This window comes from Mastomys coucha, unplaced genomic scaffold (assembly GCF_008632895.1).
Source record: "Mastomys coucha isolate ucsf_1 unplaced genomic scaffold, UCSF_Mcou_1 pScaffold5, whole genome shotgun sequence".
Lineage (NCBI taxonomy): Eukaryota > Metazoa > Chordata > Mammalia > Rodentia > Muridae > Mastomys > Mastomys coucha.
This window is the reverse complement of record NW_022196911.1, coordinates 37,259,457-37,282,512: the sequence shown is the minus strand read 5'-3', so window position 1 is coordinate 37,282,512 and position 23,056 is coordinate 37,259,457. Positions and strand designations below refer to the sequence as shown.

At 35.5% G+C, this 23,056-nt stretch overlaps 1 protein-coding gene across 1 annotated transcript in view; it reads left to right on the top strand.

The window, feature by feature from the left end:
• Gabra1 (gamma-aminobutyric acid type A receptor alpha1 subunit) overlaps positions 1–23,056 on the top strand; it is a 52,550-nt gene that overhangs the window by 15,515 nt on the left and 13,979 nt on the right. The window contains exons 4-7 of the mRNA XM_031352909.1: positions 4,796–4,863; positions 11,357–11,577; positions 13,824–13,906; positions 20,288–20,431. Coding sequence (XP_031208769.1) covers positions 4,796–4,863; positions 11,357–11,577; positions 13,824–13,906; positions 20,288–20,431 — 516 coding nt within the window. The remainder of the gene's footprint in view (positions 1–4,795; positions 4,864–11,356; positions 11,578–13,823; positions 13,907–20,287; positions 20,432–23,056) is intronic.

Sequence of the window (23,056 nt, the reverse complement as noted above, 5' to 3'; positions counted from 1 at the left end):
CTCTGTCCCTTATATAGTCATCTACCTCCCCAACTGTCTATCTTGTACCTATCTATCAAATCTTGCTTAAATAAATTTTCAATTATAAAGGTAAGAGATGTGCTACAGAATAGAAATATTAGTGTTTTTTCTCATCAATTTATTACTACTATATAGAATTGTGCCTATTTAGCACACTCAAAATGACAAGTAACTTTAATTCATACATATAATATATGTAAATCACTTTAATTTTCATTTCAGTTCTTATTTATTCACTCATAAACTGAAACAAAATAGGTTTACCAAGATGCAAGGAGGGTACCTAAAATCACATAACTTTCCTAGGAGAAAATGAGTTAAAATCAGACCCCTTATACACTCAATAGAATGCAGTCATCCTGATTTTACTCTACTGTTTCTCTCCCTTATGCTTCTGGCACTGACTAACCCTTTTGAATATCACTTGAAAGCCTTTATTATTTCAATTCTTTCAGTGGGGACTTGGCATTGTTGGAAAGTCCAAATCAAAAGAGATTTGTTCCCTAGCAGTTAGGTGATGCAACCATTGTATATGTTTAGACACACCACTGAAAGACAGGCTTGCTTAAGGATTTATTTTTTTAAATATAAATTTATTATTTTGATTTATCCTTATGTTCTTTAAATAGGGAAAGATATTTATCACTGTGACTCAATTTTCTATGAAGTAATCATATTTTTCCTTGAAAATATGAACATATGCATATATTTAAACTTAGAAAAATAATTGAATTTCACTTACATTGACAATACTAAGATCTTCATAAGGAAAACACCTTTGGTGAAATTCTTTGAATATTTATATCTTTGAACAGTTCTTCCACTCAAGTTATTTTAATTGATTTATGTTTTTCAGCCAAGTCTTTAGTTACATAAGGGTTTCAGTCATATTTGGTTTTACTTGGTTATACATATTCTTACCTATCTTATTTAAGGCTCCTGACTGCTGAGATATGCTAAGGAGAACACATTGAAACATAAAATATGTTGGTTCCTTTTCATGTGATCTCTAGAAAGATGCTGCTACAGAATACAAGTATGCCCATATCCATATCCAAGTATGCCCAAGGACATGTTAGGATGGCATTAAATCAGTGAATTCTGGTATTAGAGCATATGATTTAATTTTAATCTTCCTTAATTTAGATAGGTAGATAGCTAGATAAATGATATATAGATAAGTAGATAGATAGATAGATAGATAGATAGATAGATAGATAGATAGATAGATAGATAGATGTTACTTGTGACTTTCATTGAGGAGAAGGCACTGGGAGGAATATATTTTCTAAGCACATGGGCAAAATAAGGTTCCTTAGCAGTGCTTAAAGATCTCAGCTAGAACATTTAGGGACTTGGGTATTTCTACTTAGCCTTGGTGCTGAGCCCAATGAGGTATTAGTTTCAAGTCATTATTTCTTATCCTACATAGGGAGAAGGCCATGCCACTGAGTTTTGCTGAGATTCATTTGTAGAGATGCTGATTAGGATTATAAAGAAGAGTGACTCACAGAGCTCTCAGGGCATTCCTGGTGTGCCACTTGTGCAACGTCCATTTTGGTCAAAGAGCTTGCCTCTCCTCTGAATTTTGACTGAGATGAAAGAAGTATGGTATAAGGAAAATCATAATTGAATGAAAGTGTAATTTAAATTTTGCCATTTGATATCTTCTTGAGATTTTTAAACTGGTTTAATTTTAGCCCAAAATATCATCTATCATGTTGGCTTTAAACTCAACATAAAACTTATGTATGTTTTTGAAAAAGAGTATTCCTGAAGAACTTTGGGAAACAAGCAGGTCAATAGGGCTGACTAATTTACTTAGAATATAGTGTATTATGGACCTTAAGATGGGAAAAGGTAGAGAAAGAGTTCATTTTCCTGTTGTAATTGCTTTGTTCCTCTCAAGAGCTGAGTGTCAGGTTGAGTTTCACTTGACTGTGTATCTTCCCTCTCTTATTACATCATTCATCCTTCCCTGCTAATCTCTATAATCTCTCAATTCAGGTATCCAGTTTTTGTTTTCCTCCCTTCTCTTTCCCTTCTGTCCCTTCCCATTGCCTTTCTTCCTATCCCTTCCCCTCCCTTCCCTTCTTCTTTTGTTTGTCTAGGTTCTCATCCCTTCCTCTCTCTCTCATTATTTTCTTTTCCCCTTCTCTTCTCCTCTCCTTCCTTCTTTACTTCTTCCATTCTCTCTGCCTCTCTTCTGTCTTCCTTTCTGTCTCTTTTTCTCTTCTTGCCTATTTGGAGGATAAAGAGGAAAATGCTAAGTACTAGTAGTTGTAAACTAGTAATTTAAAGATAAACAAATGTTTACAAAATATAGTGAGAAAGTCATTTCAGATTCTTAGGACACAGGGATTTAAGATCAGATTTCTTGTTTTGGAACATAGTGAACATGAACACATCTTAGAGGCAAGTGGCTGTTAAATAGTAAAGTGAATTACTTGAAGTTTATAAACTAATATGGTAAATAAGTTTCAGGTATGGATGAAGAAGAGATTTTATTTTAAATGTAATTTTAGTCATTCATGTAAATTACATTTTTGCCTATTCCTTGTATGGCATGGGTATAACTATGCATGGCAATCAATGAACCAAAATCTAACCACATATCTTGTTTTATTTGTTTGGTACCCTGATTTTTATAAATATGATTTTAGATCTTCAATTAACCATCAATCTTAAAATAACTAAGGGCAAAATGTACTCTGTAAATTCTGTAAATTCTCATTTCACTCTTTCAGGCCACTTCACTGGTGATCCAATGATCAATTTGGATCCAATGATCCAAATTGGTTGATAGTAAAAAAAAAAATCTACCAATCTGCCAGTCCAATTTTCTTAAACTAGATATCTTTTGGAATTTCGTTAATAGAAGCTAAGTTGTCTTCACACACATGAAACAAATACTAGTGACATGGATTTGGAAAAGAGTGTTCCAGGTTGGCAAATGTATGCCAAAGAGCAGACAATTAGTCAGCATTCCTTAAATGAGCATGCATCTCAAGAATGAAAAGTCAAACATAAACTTTCCTAGTGTAAATTTTTCCAAGACTCTAAAATCTGTTATCTTTCTTTCTTTACTTTTTCATGATATGTCTATTTTATTGTATCAAGTAAAATGCAAGTCATAGATACAGAAGATAAGAATTAAAAGAGACACTACATAATATGACATGCTCTTGCTTTTCTAAATATGTGGCACTGATTTTCTGTTTGTTATTGTTTGTTAAAAATTGGTCACAGTATGATAATAAAATGTGACTAAGTGAAGTAATCTTAATATGCATGAATTCACATGCATGAAAATGTGCTAGTGAAGTGCACTATGTAACTATGTTTTAGTTATTATATAAAATAATGAGAAGATTAAATTAGAAAACAGCCATAGTTAAAAATATATGGAGAGAAATATCTATGATTAATGTATAGAGTTCTATGAGGGTAGATGCTAGAAGATGCAGAGACAAGATTGTAAGTGGAGAGTGGGTGACAGAGCTGAGACTCACCTGTGCCTCTTCTGCTCTCAGCATGATGAGGCTTGGGATTAAAAACGTGGTCTTAACAGGAAATTCTATGTGTTTCTTGTTGCAAGCTACGAAAAAATTAAGTGTCTTAAGAGTGAGCCCGAGATTAAGCTCGCATGAGGAAACTTGCTGGATTGCCTCAATATCAAAGAACTATTTTTCTCAGACAAGAAGAATTGAAATGGTTAACTAAAGCAAGGTTTTCTCCTCTAATTGTTTTTGTTGGATGGCATTAACATCTTTGCAATACAGTTCTTCTGGAGTCTCGACTGTCCATGAATGAATTGCTGAAAGAGACAGGGTAGATCTTGGTCAACAAAAGACTTCACTGTTGCAGAGACAGGGTGATGTTTTCAGTGTCCTCTGATAGAGCTTGACATGGAAGCACACATAATAGGAGCCCTTAAGAGACTAGACTGTCATTTTCCAGATAGTAGATGAAAATTATATAACCCTCTTTTCCTTTCTCACTCCTCAACAAATCATTTCTTTTCACCCAGTCATGTTTCCCGTTCTTGGTAGTAATTGTGTTCCTTTTAAAATATCTGTGATGAGTTGTCATGAAACTGCAAGAAATATGTTTGATTGCTTTGTATATAGGCCTTCAGAGACCACTATAATAAAATCGTATTCAACGTGAAACAGCATACTAAATTAACTTTTTCCATGCCGTGTTATATACCTTGTCCACAAAACTGAAAATGCTCCCATATTTGTCATATTTTTTCCTAGGGAGTAATTTGGATAATTCAGTGATTATCTAGTAACCGAAAGCAATCATTTGTAAAGTATACACTTGAGACCTTAAAGAGGCCATAATGTCTGCTATGCCTTCCTCTATACCTCCCAAGAGTAGACAATGTGCCTGAAAGGTTTGTCTGGATATGTAAAAATATTTAAACTTCAGACATATTACTATGGTAACATATTTCTTATTATAATATGAAGTGGTTGAGTATCGTTTAGGCAAGTGTTTCCGTTCTTTAAGAATTCATTAAGAAGTAGCTGAGATCTCCTGAAAGTCAGCCTCCTAAGGTGGCATATTTAGGATCTTTTCTCCATTGAAAATATTAAATGTGAAATTCCACACGCATGCAGTCAATTATCAGAACTACACAGTAGACCAATTTCAGAAATGGCTAATCAAAGCCAATAAATTTCCCATTTGGTTGTGAGTTTGTGATAGTTAACTCTAATAGTGGCTGTTGATAGACACTCACTAGCCCAATTTCCTGCTTCATCAGAGCGTGTAACTGAAGTGAAGACCGACATCTTCGTCACCAGTTTTGGACCTGTTTCAGACCATGATATGGTAAGTGACACTACGTGTTTAAATTCTGGGGTTTTGCTTAGGTATTCAAATTAAGATATAATTATAATTATATCATTTCCCCTTCCCTTTCTTAAGCACCCTCTACTTCCTTGTTCCTACTTGAAAATGTGGTCTTCTTTTCTTTGATATTGTTATATATGTCTAAAGATATAAATATATTGCTTGGAGCATTTAGTGTTACGTGTGTGTGTGTGTGTGTGTGTGTGTGTGTGTGTGAGAGAGAGAGAGAGAGAGAGAGAGAGAGAGACAGACAGACAGAGAGACAGAGAGACAGAGAGACAGAGAGACAGAGAGACAGAGAGACAGAGAGAGACAGACACAGAGACAGACACAGAGACAGAGACAGAGACAAAGAGAGTGAGAGAGAGATTTTAAGACTCACCACTGGCTATTGGATAATAAATTTGGGGATCATCCCTACAGAAAACTAATTCCCTCTCTTTCAGCACTGTTTAGTTACCAGTAATTCTTTGTCAATGGTTAAGGCTATTTGAGAATTACTCCCTTCCATATTAACATGACTACTGGTATTGTACTTCTTTAGGTCTTATTTAGGTAGATACATTGTTGAGGTATTATGAGTGATGTTTGCCTATCATTTCTAGTATTGCCATTTCTAGTATTTTTAAAAATGTTAGTTTTAAATGAAAAATATTTGAGAAACAGCTTGAAATGACTTTGGTAGTCATAACTTGGTATCTTTTGTGTGATTACAATAAGTACATCTATTTATATATGTTGACAATATATATTCAAATCACATAACATACAGAGAAAGAGAGGGAGGAAAAGGGGAAGGGGCAGAGGGAAAAGGAGGGGGAGAGGGAGAGAGAGGGAGGAGCAGGGAGAGGGAGAGAGAGACATCAGTATAACAAAACCATTTTAATGAGGCCTTTAAAACATACCACTATGAATACTTTAAATATGTATTATTATTTTCAAATGCCATTTTTTAGTACTTAATGCAAATGTGTTTCTATTTCTTAATAGCTCAGAGAGAAAGCAAATTAAAGTTGCAGATTTTTTTTCTGGTTTAAAAGAAAACTCAAATTATTATGCTTGTATTCTATATGATGCATTCTTAATCTTGCCACTCTCCCTCACTCAGTTACTGGCTTAACTATGTGAATGTTCTCATGGTGGAAACCCTGATTACTATAAGGCAATACAGACTGTGAGTTATCAAGTCTGCTCTAGGAGTAAGCCTGGCTGACTTAAAGTCTCACCACCACTAGAAGTCTGCCCTCAAAAGCCAATATAAAAAACCACAACCATATAAAACAGAATGTTAAGCATTCTAGGTAAAACACAATTCTTAAAAAATCAAGGGCTCAATGTCTTTCAGATGTCTGTTTTATTGTAGGCACTCATTAATGTAAGAGTATTCATGATTTAAATTACATGTACATACACAAACACATAAGCACTCAAACACACACACATGCACACACACACAAATATACACTTTGCACACACATACACACACACACACACTTCAATTGTACTTTTTCATTTCTACATTCGTCTAAGCCCTATATTTCCACAGGGAACCAAGCTGAAAAAGAAAGACTGAAGAAAGACATTTATCATTGACACAATACCTAATTAACTCCCCCAACTTGTATTTTAATCAAGTTCCTTGACATAAAATTCAACACAGCTTTTGGCTACATGCATAGTACTGCTTGGTGATTTTTTTTAATGGCAAGATAATGTCTTTTTATCTTAAAATGATGCCAAAATTTGCAAAGACAAACGTGTCTTACTGATATCATAGCATGAGTGCATTGCCTTGTTTAAATGGAGTAATGAATTACTAGATGCTTTGCAATAGAGCTAGAGGTCTATGTGCCCACTAAAAATCATGAATGTATGGGTCAGAGAAAGCTAAACTGCCCTTCTTGAGTTCTGAATATTTTGAGGAGGAAGACAAAAGGGCATGGGATTAGAATAACATATTGTTTATTTTTATGTATACTTTTAAATTATTTTATGATAATTCTGCCTCTGTCTATTCTGTCTGGGAGAATGTCTATTATGAAATGCAGTTTAAGGTGTGGTGTTAAGGAACAATGCCCAAAGGAAGCTAAATCTGAAAAATAAATAAATTGCCTTCAAATATTTAATAAACCTTAATTACATTTTAGCTTAAAATATATATTTAGGGGAATGCCAGGGCCAGAAAGTGGGAGAGGGCGGGGTGGCAGGCATGGGGAGGGGGGAGGCAACAGAGGTTTGTTTTTGTTTGTTTTTTTGTTTTTTGGAGGGGAAACTGGGAATGGAAAAATTCGCATATAAATAAAGAAATAAAAAAAAAGAAAGAAAAAAATATATATTTAAAATTTTTAAAGAATTTCACTCATATATACAACGCATTTTGATCAAATACACTCCTGCTCCTGTCTTTACCCTCCCTTTAACTACTCCCAAACCCACAGAACAGCATCTCGATTTCAACTCCATGTACAATTATTTTGAACCACGAGTCCAATTTGTACTGCCAATATGTTTGCAGGGCCATCCACCAGAGCACAGGCAGACAAGCAGGGGTCAGATTTCAAATGAAAACTGTTTTCCCCATCCCTCAGGGACCTTAGCTGCCAATAGCTCTTCAGTACAGGGCTAAGCCTCCCTCCATGCTGGATTTTGATCAACTGGATTTTGGTTTTGAGTTATTGGTTCAGTTTAACTGAGATTCAAAGAACCAATAAGGTTATTGTTTTGGCTTAGAATAAAGGTACATAATAAATATTTTAGTTATCATTATTTCTAAAGCAGTCAAAACTGCATTTCACATAATGATCTTTCTCATTGCCTATAATTTATGAAACAGTGTTTGACTTGGTTTGTGTTGTAATCAAGTTATTTGCAAAGTGATTTGCAAAGTGGGTCCTGGGACTTGTACCTGATATCTTGTAACAGGTTAATTATTTAAATAGTATTGTGAGAAATCAAATATAGAAAGGATGACAGAATAAGGTTACTTTTCTTTCTCTCTTTCTCTCTTTCATTCATTCATTCATTCATTCATTCTTTCTTTCTTTCTTTTGTCTTTTTAAATAAGGTTACTTTTCAAAACAGAAAAAAAACTTTGCCTGTTTTTAAAGTAGAACCTAATAAAATACCTAATTAATAAACATATTTGCATTGGTCATTACTGAGTGTTTTCAAAGTTTTCATTTTTTTAAATGTTATTTTATCTTATCCTCATTCCAAACCTTTCAGCTCAATAGTATTCTTATCTGCGTGCTTTCAGGAAAGGAAAGTGACCCACTGGCTAAGAGTAGCACCTGAAACCTGGGCAGCCCATCCCTGAAGACTGCCGAGCTCCCAAGACATACAACTTCATCTAGAATAAAAAACAAAATGAGGTCAACTCCCTAAGCTTATTTTAAAAGCCATTAATTGTCAGTCAAAAAGCCCATTCCCAAGGCACTAGGTTCTGACAGAAATATCTAGGCTACACAATCACACAGCCTTGCTTCCCATAGTATTTAAAAGGTATTAAGTCAAGACACACACAGATGGTTAAAAAAAATGGTATGAGCTGGAACACTTCAATACAATATTTAGGTACAAAATGAATACTTTGTCCCAGATCTTGAGAATAAGGCTCATATTCTCCAAGGACATACTCTATTAAGCAGAGAAACTTGAGAATTTTTTCTTGTTGAGGTGGGATCTGTAACTCTGAAACTTGAATAAATCCTATAGCAAACGTTTGCATTTATTCAGGTTTTCTTTTCTTCAGAGTCCCATCTTCTGTATTCTCCTATTGTCTTGCTTGACTGGAATTTCTTCCTCACTGTCTTAAGGTTCCCATTCTATAACCTTTCCAAAGTCACTGTTTCCAAATACCACTTGATCCCAAGCTATAAAGAATCCTAGTTTAAAATTGTGTTGATAAAATTAAGAAAACAAATAGTAAATATTGACTTTAAATCCACAGTTACTAACACTACACTACAGCTCTTCCTCATGTCTTGCTCCCATATCCTGAAGAGGGAAACATGGCTCATATTGGTCCAAATGTTCAGTCTTGATCAAACACATTGTGGTCATGGAGGCTAAAACATGTTAAATAAAGAAACCATGGAAGCTGCCTATTTCTACCATATGGAAAGGTGCAGAAGCAAGAGTAGAGAGTGTTTTTGTTTGTGCTTGGGCAGGATTTGATTGCAATTAACTGCTTTTGTTAGGTTGTATTTGTAGTCAGAGAAAAGGAGGGAATCTATTTTACCCTTAGTAATGTCTGTTTGTCTGTCTGCCTGCATGTCTGTCTGTATGTCTGCCTCTCTCTGTATATGTATGTGTGTGTGTGTGTGTCTGTGTTTGTGTGTGTGTGTTATATTTGAACAAAAATTGTCTCAAACAAAATGCGGGTTTTATTGTCAACCATTAGCACAGAAAATTAAAGCCTAATGGAAATATAAAAAGCATACAAATGTTAGGACATGGGAAATTTGACATAATTTTTGGCATCATTGCCTTTGGACACATCTTTTTGAAAATTTCCACTAAAATTTTAAGTTTAAATTTGCATTTAACATTTACTATGCTTTCACAACCAAACCAAACCAAATCAAAACAAACAGAACCCTCCTTATAGCTAGCAAGAACATCAAGTGTTTTGATTTCTGGGAACATGGTTTACTTAATCACGCTTGGTATGTTGATTTACCTGTAAACATTCTCTGTAGTATAGACCAATCTAAACTCATTCAGTTGTATGGAGAATAGCTGAAGGAGCTAGACAGAGAAAAGTAGAACAGTCATCAGATATCATATTCCTGTCCCAGAAGCCTATCTGTTAACCAGACACGGCACATATACACAAACAAACTAGGAATATTTTGAATGACAAGCAACTGTTCTCATGTACTATTGTCTCATCCATAATCCATAATCCATAATCCCACTTTATGTGTTCTTCTGATAACACTCAAAGTTTAATAATTTCTCCCTCTACTGAGTTTAATGGATGCTTATCAAATGTTTGCTGTGAATGAATTCCTATCATGTATCACAGTGACTTTCACCTGACACTTCCTGACATAAAAAAAAAAAAGAAAATCAAAGCAGCAAGCATGGTAACTTGTTGGGCCTGCATCAACAGAATAACATCATTTTGCTTACTTCCTTGATTATACATCACTCATCAATTAGCCACATGGTACATTAGAAGATGTTCACTAATGATGTAATGTGGTCAATGTCACACCTATGCCAGGAGGGCAAGTATACATTCAGACTTTACTGAGCATTGTTTAAATCATAGGAAAGAGACAGATATTTAAAACCATGCACAAAAGGCTTAAAGACAGACATTCTTTATTCTGTGTATCCTAAGGATGACATGTGTAGGATTTAAAAGCAGCTGTTTTCAGAGGCATTGAGCTTCAGAAGCTTAGGAAAACATGGCATAATGTTTTGCAGCTAACCCCCTTCAGGTTTTGAGTATGTGAAGATTAATGGAGAATGTGGTAATCTTTATTTCAAACCATTGAGTTCTAAATTTAGTGCCAATGTAGCAAGTCCTGCACAAGGAAGATGAATACTATCTTTTTCAATTTCAGGAGCTGGGAAGTCACATCACTTGTTTTTAGATGAGCAGATGTTTGTCTCTGGGTAGTGCCATAAGGAAAGCTTGCCTTATTCAGATCAATAGATTCCCTGGTTGTGAATGATGATGAGGTTCACACATTTCTCATGTGATATACACATACACATGCTATCACTAACACGCATACCTCCACATTTTGCATTCTTCTCTCCCAACTCTGGAAGGAAAAAAAACCCTCCAAATTAACAGTGGAAATTGATTAGGTTTTTCCACATTTTCCTGATCTCATTCACCATGTAGGAAGATTGGAAAGCTGCATACATTATCTGTGTAAAAACAGCAAACAAAAAGCCATTTCTTTAGCCAAAGAATTTTTACATCTGTAACAGCAATATTTCGGCTTGAGTTTGAATATGAAGTTTTCAGGGAACATAGAGAGGCCTGTAAATATTACACTTTATTCTTGTGGCTGGAATTCCTTAATTTAAATATACCCCTATATATAAAACCTGCAAAACTGAGGTTTTTTTAAACTGTAGTTTGTTGTTTTTATTTTATTATTAGTGTCAAAGGGGTTTTTTGTTTGAGAATAATTTATTTTCTATAAATTGGTTTTTCCATCTATAAAATAAATTTCTATCTATGTGTCTATGTATCTATCTATCTATGTATCTATCATCTATGTATGTGCATTTGCAAATGTGTATATGTATGTATGTATGTATGTATGAATATACATGCATAAAAATTATTACAAAAGCCATCATTTATTCCTCTAACACTAAACACACAAGTTGGCTTCCAGAAACATCACCTAAGCCACATTGAGATTCCAATATCTTATTTGTAAGTTATTTCTATGGCAAATATGTAAAACTGTAAACTCTGATCTTTTTGAAAATTATACAGGAATATACAATAGATGTGTTTTTCCGTCAAAGTTGGAAGGATGAAAGATTAAAATTCAAAGGACCCATGACTGTGCTCCGGCTAAACAACCTCATGGCCAGTAAAATATGGACTCCAGATACATTTTTCCACAATGGAAAGAAGTCTGTGGCCCACAACATGACTATGCCTAATAAACTCCTGCGTATCACAGAGGATGGCACGCTGCTGTACACCATGAGGTAAGGACAGTTGGGATCCTGCAGGGAACTGTCCATACTTTTTGTTCTGTCACAATAAGGAAATCATCAGGGTGATGTGCTATAATTGAGTTTTTGGTTTCCTACATTTAAGCATTAAATTTATTCTGCTAAGCAATAATAATGCTCTAAAATATAATGCATGTATGCAATGTTAAATAAAATGTAAATGAAGACTAGATTAAATAATACAATGTTGCTGAGACTGTAATTCCAACCTGCTTTAATTCCACATGAGGACCTTCATGAAGTCTATGTTATGAATTTCATATCTCCCTGCATTCCAATAAGGTACAAGTTAAAATTCCTGAAGCTACATAATGGTATGTATTTAAAGGTATTTCTACAACTAAGGAAGACAAAGTGAAAAGTATGACCATATAAAGTTTTTTTAAAAATTCATATGGAAGTATGTATGTAAAGAAATACACCATTTCTCAAATAGCATTCTTAGCTGGAGATAATTAATTTGGCTTACTCTGAAGACTATGTATGTGTATATGTATGTATATATGGTATAAAATGTTTCCTGTTTCAAATGACTGCAAAGCATAAGTATACAGTGTTTTAGGGATAGAACAAAGGAAGCATGAATTACAAATACAAAAATGTTAAAATTTTTATAGAGGTATATATTTTTATATAGTCTTAACTTGTAAGTTTTGAACAGTCTATGATTGATTCTTTGATCATTTTATGGAAATACTTTTTGTTTAAATAAAACTTGGCTGCCCAATATGAGTATTAATTGAAATACACAGTGCTTCCTATGTTTGATCATTTGTTTCAGTCAAATATGATGGTACATCTGCCTTCTGTCCATAACCTCATAGAACCTATGCTCCAACCTTTTCCTTAAACTGAGATATTCAGTGCAACAGTACCTGTCCCTAATTTCACCTAACAAGTGTAAAATTCTTTTTCTGTGCATAAATCATTGAAAGCAAAAGTTTCCGTCTTTAATAAAATCCTGAGTTTTCATAAAAAGCACCTAAGATAGCAAGGCAAGCAGTCCAACTTCCATCACTGCCTTCAACTAAATGCAAACACACACTGGCAGGGCTGGCTAGGCCATCTCTAGAAGAATGGAATTCTACTAAAAATAAAAAATTGTCCAAAGTCTTCTGAAGACGTCAGCAACAGCTTTCTTCTCATAAACACATAAGTAAGTAAATAAATATTCTCCTTTCATTAAAATATGGAAGGATAGCATCTACATCGGCTGGGGAGATTTCTTTCCCATATGGAAATCACTCATGACTCCTTGTCTTTTGAGAATGTTCCATTGTTGTCAAGTATATGTTTCCCTGGGTGAGTCTACCATTAACTTAGTGTATGTAACCTTTTAACCCCTCACATTTCAAACTGCACTGCATAATTATAAGGTGCTGCAGCTTCAACTGTGCTGGTTGCAGTGGTATCCAAACTGGAGAAACCTCCTTGAGGAGAGCCAAGGCGAAAGATTCACGAGTTCCACAACCTAAGCACCTGTTTCAAAATAAAGTATTAACAAAAGGAGTTTTAATAGATCCATGTCCAGCAGAAGACCCTAGTCTGGACTTATTTTTATTTTTTCTTCTTCCTGGAGAAGTTAGCAGGCCAATTGTAACCTGAGGGTTTTTCTGTGTTGAATCTAAGAGGTAGAAAAAGAAAAAGGTTTCTTTCCATTCCAAATGATAGAGGTAATGTGTAGAGATACATCTACACTACATTAGGGAAATTGGCTAGGTAAAAGAATCAGGACAGCCTGGCTGAATAAAAGAGTCAGGACCACCCAGTGAGAAGACAACAGAGAAATTCTTGCCAAGCCCTAAATTCAGTTTTGTTTTGAGAAGATAAAGGGATCTAAAATCAGGAAATTGGGCACCCTGTATGATACATTTCTACATGTTCTTATGCCGTTATTTATTTGACTCCATCTAGTTTAACTAATCAGAACAATTCCCATAGCCAGGTGGATTAGTGGGTACTTTCTGTTACAAGAAACACCAGTAATTCTTACTCAGTCTTCAAAACCCAATCTTGTCCATTTTCACCAAGCAAACACAAAATTATAGAAATCAGTCATGGTAGCTCTTTATAGTTAATTTGGTTATTGAGAAGATGGCATAGGTATGCATTTTACTTCCATCTCTTCTGTTTCCTAAGGTTAATGGCATCCTACTTTAATTATCGATATCTAATCTATAGAGCTTTTGTTTGTTTTCTATGTTCCCTTAATTAACAAGGTTGACCGTGAGAGCTGAATGCCCAATGCACTTGGAAGACTTCCCTATGGATGCACATGCCTGCCCACTAAAATTTGGAAGCTGTAAGTAAATTTACTTCAAATTATCATTTTTTTGGCTACTAGTTTATTTATTTATTCACTGTGCATCCAGATTGCCACCCTCCTCGTAGTCCTCCCTCATATATCACCTCCCCCATGTCCTTTCCCCCTCTCCTCTGAGTATGGGGAGGCCCTCTTAGGTATCAACTTACCTGGACACAAGTCGCTCTAGGATTCCCCATTGAGGCAAACATGACAGCCTAGTTAAGGTACAAGATGCACACGCAGGTAACAGAGTCAGGGTAAGCCCTGCTCCAGTTGTTGGGGAACCAGCATGTAGACTGAGCTGCACATTCTCTACATGTATGAGGGAGGCCCTAGATCCAGGCCAAGAATTCTTTTTGGTTGATGGTTCAGTCTCTAGGAGCCCTTGGGAATCCATGTTAAATGACACTGTTGGTATTGTAGAGTTCCTATCCCCTCTGGGTCCTTCAATTCTTCCCCAAGACTCTCTGAGCACTGTCCAATGTTTGGCTGTGGATCTCTGCATCTGTCAGCTACTGGTTAGAGGATCTCAGAGGACAATTATGCTGGCTCCTGTCTTGTTTTATGAGAGATCTATGAGCTCAAGCAAGAGATTTCTAATTAGTTATGGTCAATTGCAAAGTTATAAATACATAGACAGCAATATATTATAAGAGTTTCCTGCAAGTAGTGGTCCTTAGATGTTTTTCTTAAATTTTAACTTTTTAAAACATATTTAATTTTTATGTATGTGTACCTACATGTGCTGGCTAATTTTCTGTAAACTTATACAAGCTAGTTTTATCTGAAAGGAGAAAACCTCAATTGAGAAAATGACTCCCTATGATCTAGCTGCAAAGCATTTTTTTTTAAACTAGTGATTGATAGGAAGGGCCCAGTCTACTGTGGGTGATTCTGTTCCTGCTCTGGTGATCCTGACACATTTTATCACAGCAACAGTAACTGTCACTAGGATACTGTGTGAGTGTACATCATGCATGAACCACTCATGAACACCTGTGGAAGCCAGAAGAGGGCATCAAATTTACTCCAGCTTGAGTGAGAAGTGGTCATGAACTACCTGATTTGTGTGCAGGGATCCAAACTCACGAACCTAAGAACAGTGCCCACTCTTAACCACTGAGACATCTCTCCAGCTCCCATGTTATTTTTATTTACTAAAGTAAAAGCCACGGGTTAAACCATGTAGGAGGAAAATAGTATCTAGTGGTGTTTGTGGAAAAGGGAAACGATTCTTGTATCTCATAGATATGTTTTCATCCCCATTAAAGGGGATTACAGTATTTACTTTATATTTTTCTGACATGGTTTTAAGAAAATATTCACAGGTGGCCAAAGACAATATATAGATGCTTTATTTTAATGGAGGCAGGATGTTAAGGAGATATCTAAAAAATAATTTATTGTCATTATCATCTCAAATATTTTCCATGTTAGTAGGACTGTCCCATGGTATTCATGAATTTGTTTATGCTTTTGTTCCCATTTGATTGTATCATAGAAACACCTCCATTGTGTTAACTTTCTGGATGTGTATTGTTTGATATCATCAAGGAGCACCTTTGTGTAGACAAAGTAACTTTGAGCTGTAGAGCTGGCCTCTCTGAGCCTTTCTTTCCCCTTCTATTTCTGACTATCATGCATACATAAAGTGAGGATAATGTATTTCTGGATTCCTGCAGGGGGGTTTCAGGCAAGGACTGAGTCAATCGAGTTTACCTAACCGGCTTACTGTTCCAACTAGACAAGCAGACTGAGCAACTATTTTGGTAAAATATGATTCATAGAGGAAAAATAGTGATGGTGTAGGATGAGAGCAGGCAAAGAAAATAGCAAAGGGCCTCCATGTGCCTAGCAGCTCTAGTCATGGGGAGTCATTGTTCTCTATTTATAGATCACATTCTATCCTGAAGATCTGGGATGAATGTCCTCCGAACCTGTCAGCTAAACAGGACTTTAGAGAGGACTACCTTTTCCCACCCCTTTCTTATTTTAATGTACATCATGGGCTCTTGGGTTTTCTCCTGAGTGGCAGTTACATTTCTAAGTATGGTGCCATTATTTGTAACTTGGATATCAAATAGTGCATCAAATATATCAGGCCTTATAAGTTCTCCCAGCCCACAAAGTAACCTTAGATGGGAGAAGATGACCCACTATATTGTCCTGAGCCAATATTACTTCATTACCAACATCACAATACGTTACAATAATATCCTAGATAATAGTGTTTTATTTCCCTTTTTTTTTTTTGTATTGTGTGGACAGCTAAAAAAAAGGGACCGTGCATTTTCATATCAGATGTGTAGAGGTCACTATTAGTTGTTGCATGCTTAGTGCTATATTTTAAAGGAATGTCTTCAGATGAAGTTCCTCATTACAAAGTGGCATCTTGAGCACTTGTATGTGTTTTCAGGAAGATGAGGAATAGTTAGTAAAGAAAAAAAAAAAAGAAGAAACCAGTGGCTATTTCACAAAGATCAAACTTTTCCCTAAAGTCCTAATCATCATCTGTTTATATCTTTGTACGATAAAAGATGTTTTACTTTGTCTATGCTGTCAGAAAAGGTTGGGTAGAAAACATTTTCATATAGAAACGTTTTCAATTGAAGGATTTGGGAGTTGTTTTAAAAGGAAAGAAGTAGATTGTGAGGATAAAATAAAGAGTAAATCATTCAAAAAGAATGAAGTTAAGGAAAAATATGCAAGCAGCACTCCACCTGGGTGTTTCGCTTCTGATCTTTTTTTGCTGTGCAATGCTCTTTTCTTTGTCAGATCTATGTAGCTTCCTGTACCGACTTTCACATCTTGGCATAGACAGCACCTCTTAAGTTCTTTCCAGATGATTCTGTGGTAATTTGTAAATAGCACTATCAATCTTCTTGATTCTCTTTCGAACATATTTTATAACATTTGTCTCCATATCTGTATTCATTATTATTTGTGTTATGAATTTAGACACCAACTTTTATAAGAGTAGGGTATATTTTATTTAGCATTTTCTAGCTCAGAGCATAACACAATTCAATAAGTAAGTATTTATTGAATAAATAAAAATTATCCTAACAAGTTTTAAGTGCCCTTTTGCTTTTCCACATTTAAACTTCTGAGGGAATGGAAGAGGTGTGAAGGGGAAACCTGAAGACCTGGACACCGAAGCTGATAACAAGCACCACAGCTTTACTTGACTGCTTTTTCCTTGTCATTAAATCTAGCATTGACTGTAGTACTACTGCAAGGCTATTTCATACCCTCAGTTAGTGTCTTTTGTTTTTACCATTATTTCCTAGGTAATATGAGGTTTTTGAAACCATGTCTTCAAATATTTGACTAAGCAGTGGAAGATACTTGTCAGTTCTCTTATGTTTAAGAATTATCAACTCAAATAAACTATTGAGGTACCTTCCCTCTCTCTTCTCTTCCATAAAGCACCTGCTTGCATCACAGGAGTGCACTCCTTATTTAGGGAGATTTTTAGCAGAAGCCATGAGTACTGAGTGATGGGAAGCTTCATTGTACTGTAGCAGAGGCCTGTCTATCGTCATATACCGTGGGACTGCTAAGAAATGAAGCACAAGACAGCAAAGATAGTGTACCAAATGTCCTGCTCCAACCATATTAACATTCCAGAGACAGCTCAGGATGTAAAATGATACCACCTTGCCACTGTTGCCAACAAGTTTACAATACTGTTGGCAGGAGTATACAACAACAGTATATAACAATATACAACAGCATACAACAGTATACAACAACAAATATGCAATACTGTTGGCAGGAGATTTAGTTTGTTCCAAAATGACCTGATCTCTAGAATTAGCTTCCCTGATATTTACAGAACCAGTATACTTTCTTGGACTTTCTGCACAAAGTGGACATTTTTATAGAAACACACACACACACACACACACACTTCAAAAAAAAAAAAAAGCAGATGGAGTAGAATGAATAGCATTGTGAGCAGCTTTCTCCCTTAGTCCCATGCCCATTTTGCTCTCTATATAATATGATAAAAGCACATGGCCACTGAGGCTTTTCCAAGAGGCACATTCAGCCGATTAACACTCTCACAAATACAGTGTGTCTACTTCAGCAAGAAAATAAAGATTTGCTGTGAAAAATCCATGTTGTTGAAATATGTATCCATGGGCTCCAACTCCTGTACATTGCCCTCTTCTAAGAGACTTTTAAATGTCACATTTTATACCTTCATCATTGATAAAATTGTAATACTCTGTACAACAGTGAAATGCTTTGCTCTTTTTGTTACCCACTTAAAAGAAAAAAACACAAGAAAGAAGAAAATGTTTAAAAAGTCCACAGGATTCACTCTAGATTAGCCATTTACCACTTAAATTTGTCTCGGAATACATTAAATTATTTCTCTCAATTGCCCATACACATTTCTTCAAGAGATAGCTGTATGAATGGACTTACAAAGAATGATGGGGCAGACAAGGTGCCTACATATTATAGGCAGCAAGATCTCAGTTTTTCTGCTTCACTCAGTTCAGAGTAAAGTGACCGTCCAAGACTGGATTCAAAGGTAGTATTGTTTACGTAAGAAGCATCACCTTCATGGGAAAGGCAACCATCATTTAAAATCTTATAATATTCTAGCTTTGCCAAATACATATTTGTACACTGTTCTTAAGCCTGGGTTTGAGACTTATACTGAGCATACTAGTGTTAAGAGTTAAATGAGCTCTAAACAATTTTATCTTTTTGGGGGTCTTCTCCAAAATATAATTGAAATTATACTTCCTAACTGTTGGCCTAAAGATGACTACAGGCCAGGTTAGGTTATATTGATCTTAGATTTTAAATAAATTAAAACATTTTCATGGCCTTCTGAAAATGTTTTGGTCCCTGGGCAGTGTGCCAAATGTAACTAATGGACAAGTTGGCCAATGGCCAATGAATCAAGCTTCTATCATAAGGCCAACCTTTGCTACCATGCCCTCCCATCAAATAATCTAAAGTAGCTAACTTTTCCTCATCTGATCCTCCTTAAATTATTAAAATCATTGTGCATCTAAACCAGGGACAGCATCTCAGTCCATGGGAAGTGGGTCATTCTGATACTGGAAAACAGAAATGCTGTGCAATCTTCTCTTTCCCTCTGCCCTCTTCTTTTCTTCCTTCCATCTATCCTGTTTTTGTCCCTCGCTTCCTGCATTCCTTCCTTTCTTTCCACTTGTCTCTAATATCAATGGATTAAAGATTCATGAGCCAGAACCTCATATGAAAGATTTCTTGACTAATAGTGACTTGGTTAATGAAAATGAGTGAGAAAAAGGGTTTATAAGATAACTTCTCATGCCAATATCTATAAATATAATCAACTTAAATGATTGGCAGTGTAAGCCTCTTGTCAAATTGTTCTGCAGCAACATTTCTGGTGTTAGTTTTCCACTTAAATTAAGCATTCCATGGCTCAACTTCATGTAGATCCAGTGTTGTTACCTCTAATGTTACCTTAGCTCTCACATTTCCTATTATGGCCACATTAATCTTCTTCAATTGAGACACTCCTTTGCCTGAAATAAAGATGAATAAATAGGGCTGGTGAGATGGCTCAGTGGGTAAGAGCACTGACTTCTCTTCTGAAGGTCCTGAGTTCAGATCTCAGCATTACATGGTGGCTCACAACTACCTGTAATGAGATCTGACACCCTCTTCTGGTGCGTCTGAAGACAGCTACAGTGAATTACGCCAGAGTGAGCAGGGCCAGCAGAGGTTCTGAGTTCAATTACCAACAACCACACACATAATAGCTCACGGCCATCTGTACAGCTACAGTGTATTCATACACATAAAAATAAATAAAAATAAATCTTAAAAAAAGAAAGAAAAGCTTTAAAAAAGATGAATAAATAATCAATAACAAAAGCATGTCTATTGAACTCTTTCTCATATCCTCTGTTCACCTTCTCTTTTGGGTATTGTGTTTTATAAAAGTGTTGGCTCTGAGCCTTTCCAGGTCCTTCTCCAAATCCAAACTTCAGCCCTCCCTCTGTCCTTTCACTCAGTAGTGTATGCTTTATCTTACTCTGTGGAGTTATGTCATTATTTGCCTATCTATTAATGACTCCTTTACACAAAGAGTGTAAGTCACATAAAGTCAACCACCATGTATATATCTCCTATTGCATTGCCAGTACAGTGCTTAACATGCTAAAAGTGAACAAATGACTGAAAGAAAACTTCAGAAAAATGTATATCTACATTACCAAGCCAATTGAATAAGAGCTTTCATTTCTAGCTTGCCATCTGCAACAATGTAAAAACAAATATGAAGCTGACGGAACAGTCAGCTCATTAGGAGAACCACAGAGGCAGATGCATAAGTATACTCTTTTCTCTTTTTAATCTCAGATGCTTATACAAGAGCAGAAGTTGTCTATGAGTGGACCAGAGAGCCAGCCCGCTCAGTAGTTGTGGCAGAAGACGGTTCACGTTTAAACCAATATGACCTTCTTGGACAGACAGTTGACTCTGGAATTGTTCAGTCCAGTACAGGTAAGTTCCAGTGGATTATTCTGGAAATGATGGAAGGAAGAGAAAAATGTACTGTGAGAATTTAAGAACTTCATAATTCTCTTAGTGACAGGGAAGTCAGAGAAGGGAATCAGAAAATTGTCCAAAGCTGAATATCGAAGAGTTGCAGAATATAAACTGTGGGCCCACAGTACTATACCTGGCATTCACTATCTTCCAGCTTCTCTTTATTTGCACAATAAGAATCTGGTTCTATAAGATCGTGGTAGCCTGGGATATAAACAGAATATTGGGATATAAGCTGAGGGTTAAAAGTTTGTATTAATTTGTTATGTCTTCAATTTGCCATTTGAATGCAGTAACTCTGGAGTATATTGGGAATAATCAATCAAACCCATGCAAGTCTTTGCAGGGAATATCATTACAAAAATACTATTTTGTGGCCTCTAGGTCCCACTTATTGCCATATATCAACAGATTGTGCATAAATTTACACATTTATCACTACCCATAGAACACACGCACACACACACACACACACACACACACACACACACACACCAATTTGCTTTTTTTCCTATAACTAAGACTACCCCACAGCTGAAGTCAAAGGAGGTATAAACACTACTTAACATTCTATTTTTTTTTAACTAAAAGTAGATTATGTATGATTCTTTTAGTGTTGATACCAACACTAGTTGTATTTTTGAATTACATCTAAACTGTAGATGAGGTTTTGAGGTTATGGCAAAGAGTTATACAAAGGCCCCAAATTTATATAAGGGACTGTCTTGTATTATTTGAAATCTGATAATGGAAACAAAGTAGTTATAAATTAAATATGAGACACAACAAAACAGAAAGCTAATGCTTCTCCTCAAATATGCACAATTCCTAAAATATTTGTCAAGAGCTAATAATTATGTTTTAGCATATCTTACAGAATTTAAAGTTATTTAACACTATTTAATTTGTGATTTTTAAAGCCAGTGACCTACTCATGTACAAGAAGAGTGATGCTAATTTTCTCAGAAAATAAACAAACAAACAAACAACAATAACAACGAAGTTCTGTTTTAGATTTTATCTTGGGACCTTAGAATATTAACATTTTCAAGTAATCAATCAGCCACTTAAGTTTTACCTACGATGTCTCTTTTTCTTGTTTAAAAACATCCATACCATTTTTAGGAGCATAAATAGTTATGTTTTTTGTTCTATATGATTGAGATCTGTACAGTGGAAAGCCTGTCACTTTGCTGTGGGAAAGATGTGGATAAACATCCTGGTCTTGTACTTACAAGCCTGGGGATCTTGTACTAGTTGTTTATCCAGACAGAAATCTTTCCTTCATCTAAGGAGACAGAAAGAGCAAACTTTTCACTAAAGGCAAGATAGTGGCTGAAGATGAAGCTCATTTTAAGAGCCTTTGCATAGCATGAATAAGTACCTGAATCTATTATTAGGCCTAAAATGATACCTACAAATAGGGTTGGAGCTCTAGTTAAGACACTGAGGACTATCATAAAACTGTTGCTCAAATTATTGAATAATTACTGTCACTCTAATCCTAAAGTCCTTCTTCTTTTTTTTTTAATCTTATAACATGTGCTGAAAAAGATACCCAAATATGTTCTGTTTCCTTCTTTAAAATGAGCATTATCATAAGCCAGGTATCATGACAGTCACTGAAGTTTCAATGATGCCACAGCATAGACCTTGCTCTCATGGAAGGTGAAGTCCAGAGTGGATGAAAATATAAACTGTAATTACCAAAATGGGTGCTAAGTGCTGTGTGGATGCTTTTGTGAGGGCAAAGATCATGTCTGTTTTCTTTATCCCTATTATTTTCTATAGCAGCTGTGCCAGAGAAGGCACTGAATAAATATTTTGAGAAAATAAGAAAAAAATGTAGCTTAGGCTAATTGAGGAGGGATTACTGCAGGAGGCAGATTTTCACATTCTTAATGTTATATCTCTGTTGGAAAACAGTAGCCAGTATTCTATGTACTGTTCATTTAGTATCATATATACAGACACATTTATTCTTTTATAAAGTAGTTGGTGAAATCAATGAGACAACCCCACTATAGTAGTGCACATGCAATAATATATACAAGTCTAGAAGATGGTGTGGAGAGAAAAAAGAACTCTTTTGTAGATCTATTTTTAATGACTCTGAGCAAGCCATGATAGCCCTCTATAGGACCAGATCCATTGTCTTTAAAATTAATTCTGTTGTCAAATAACTTTTTAGTTACTAAACAGTCATGCCACCATCATTCAAATTGTTCATAAAAAAGTAACATATTCAAAAAGAAAAGGGGCTGAGCTAAGGGAATGAAAATCAAGACTTGGGTCACTTAGCTGGTAAACCCTGTATGTTAGGCTTGTTTTAAATAACTATTCAGTAACTGAAAAATAAGTATAACTGCACAGAGTAGGAGACTCCTTATTAGTAAATGTTTGGAAACAGATAGAATGACTCAAATATAGTAGTTAAGTGTGATATACATCTTCGACACTTCAATAAGAATCCTAATTATTGATTTTGGGGAACCCATTTTAGCCCATCAAGAGAAGGAAGACCAAAAGGTAGACATTTCATTCCTTCTTAAAAGGGGGAACCAAATACCCACGGAAGGA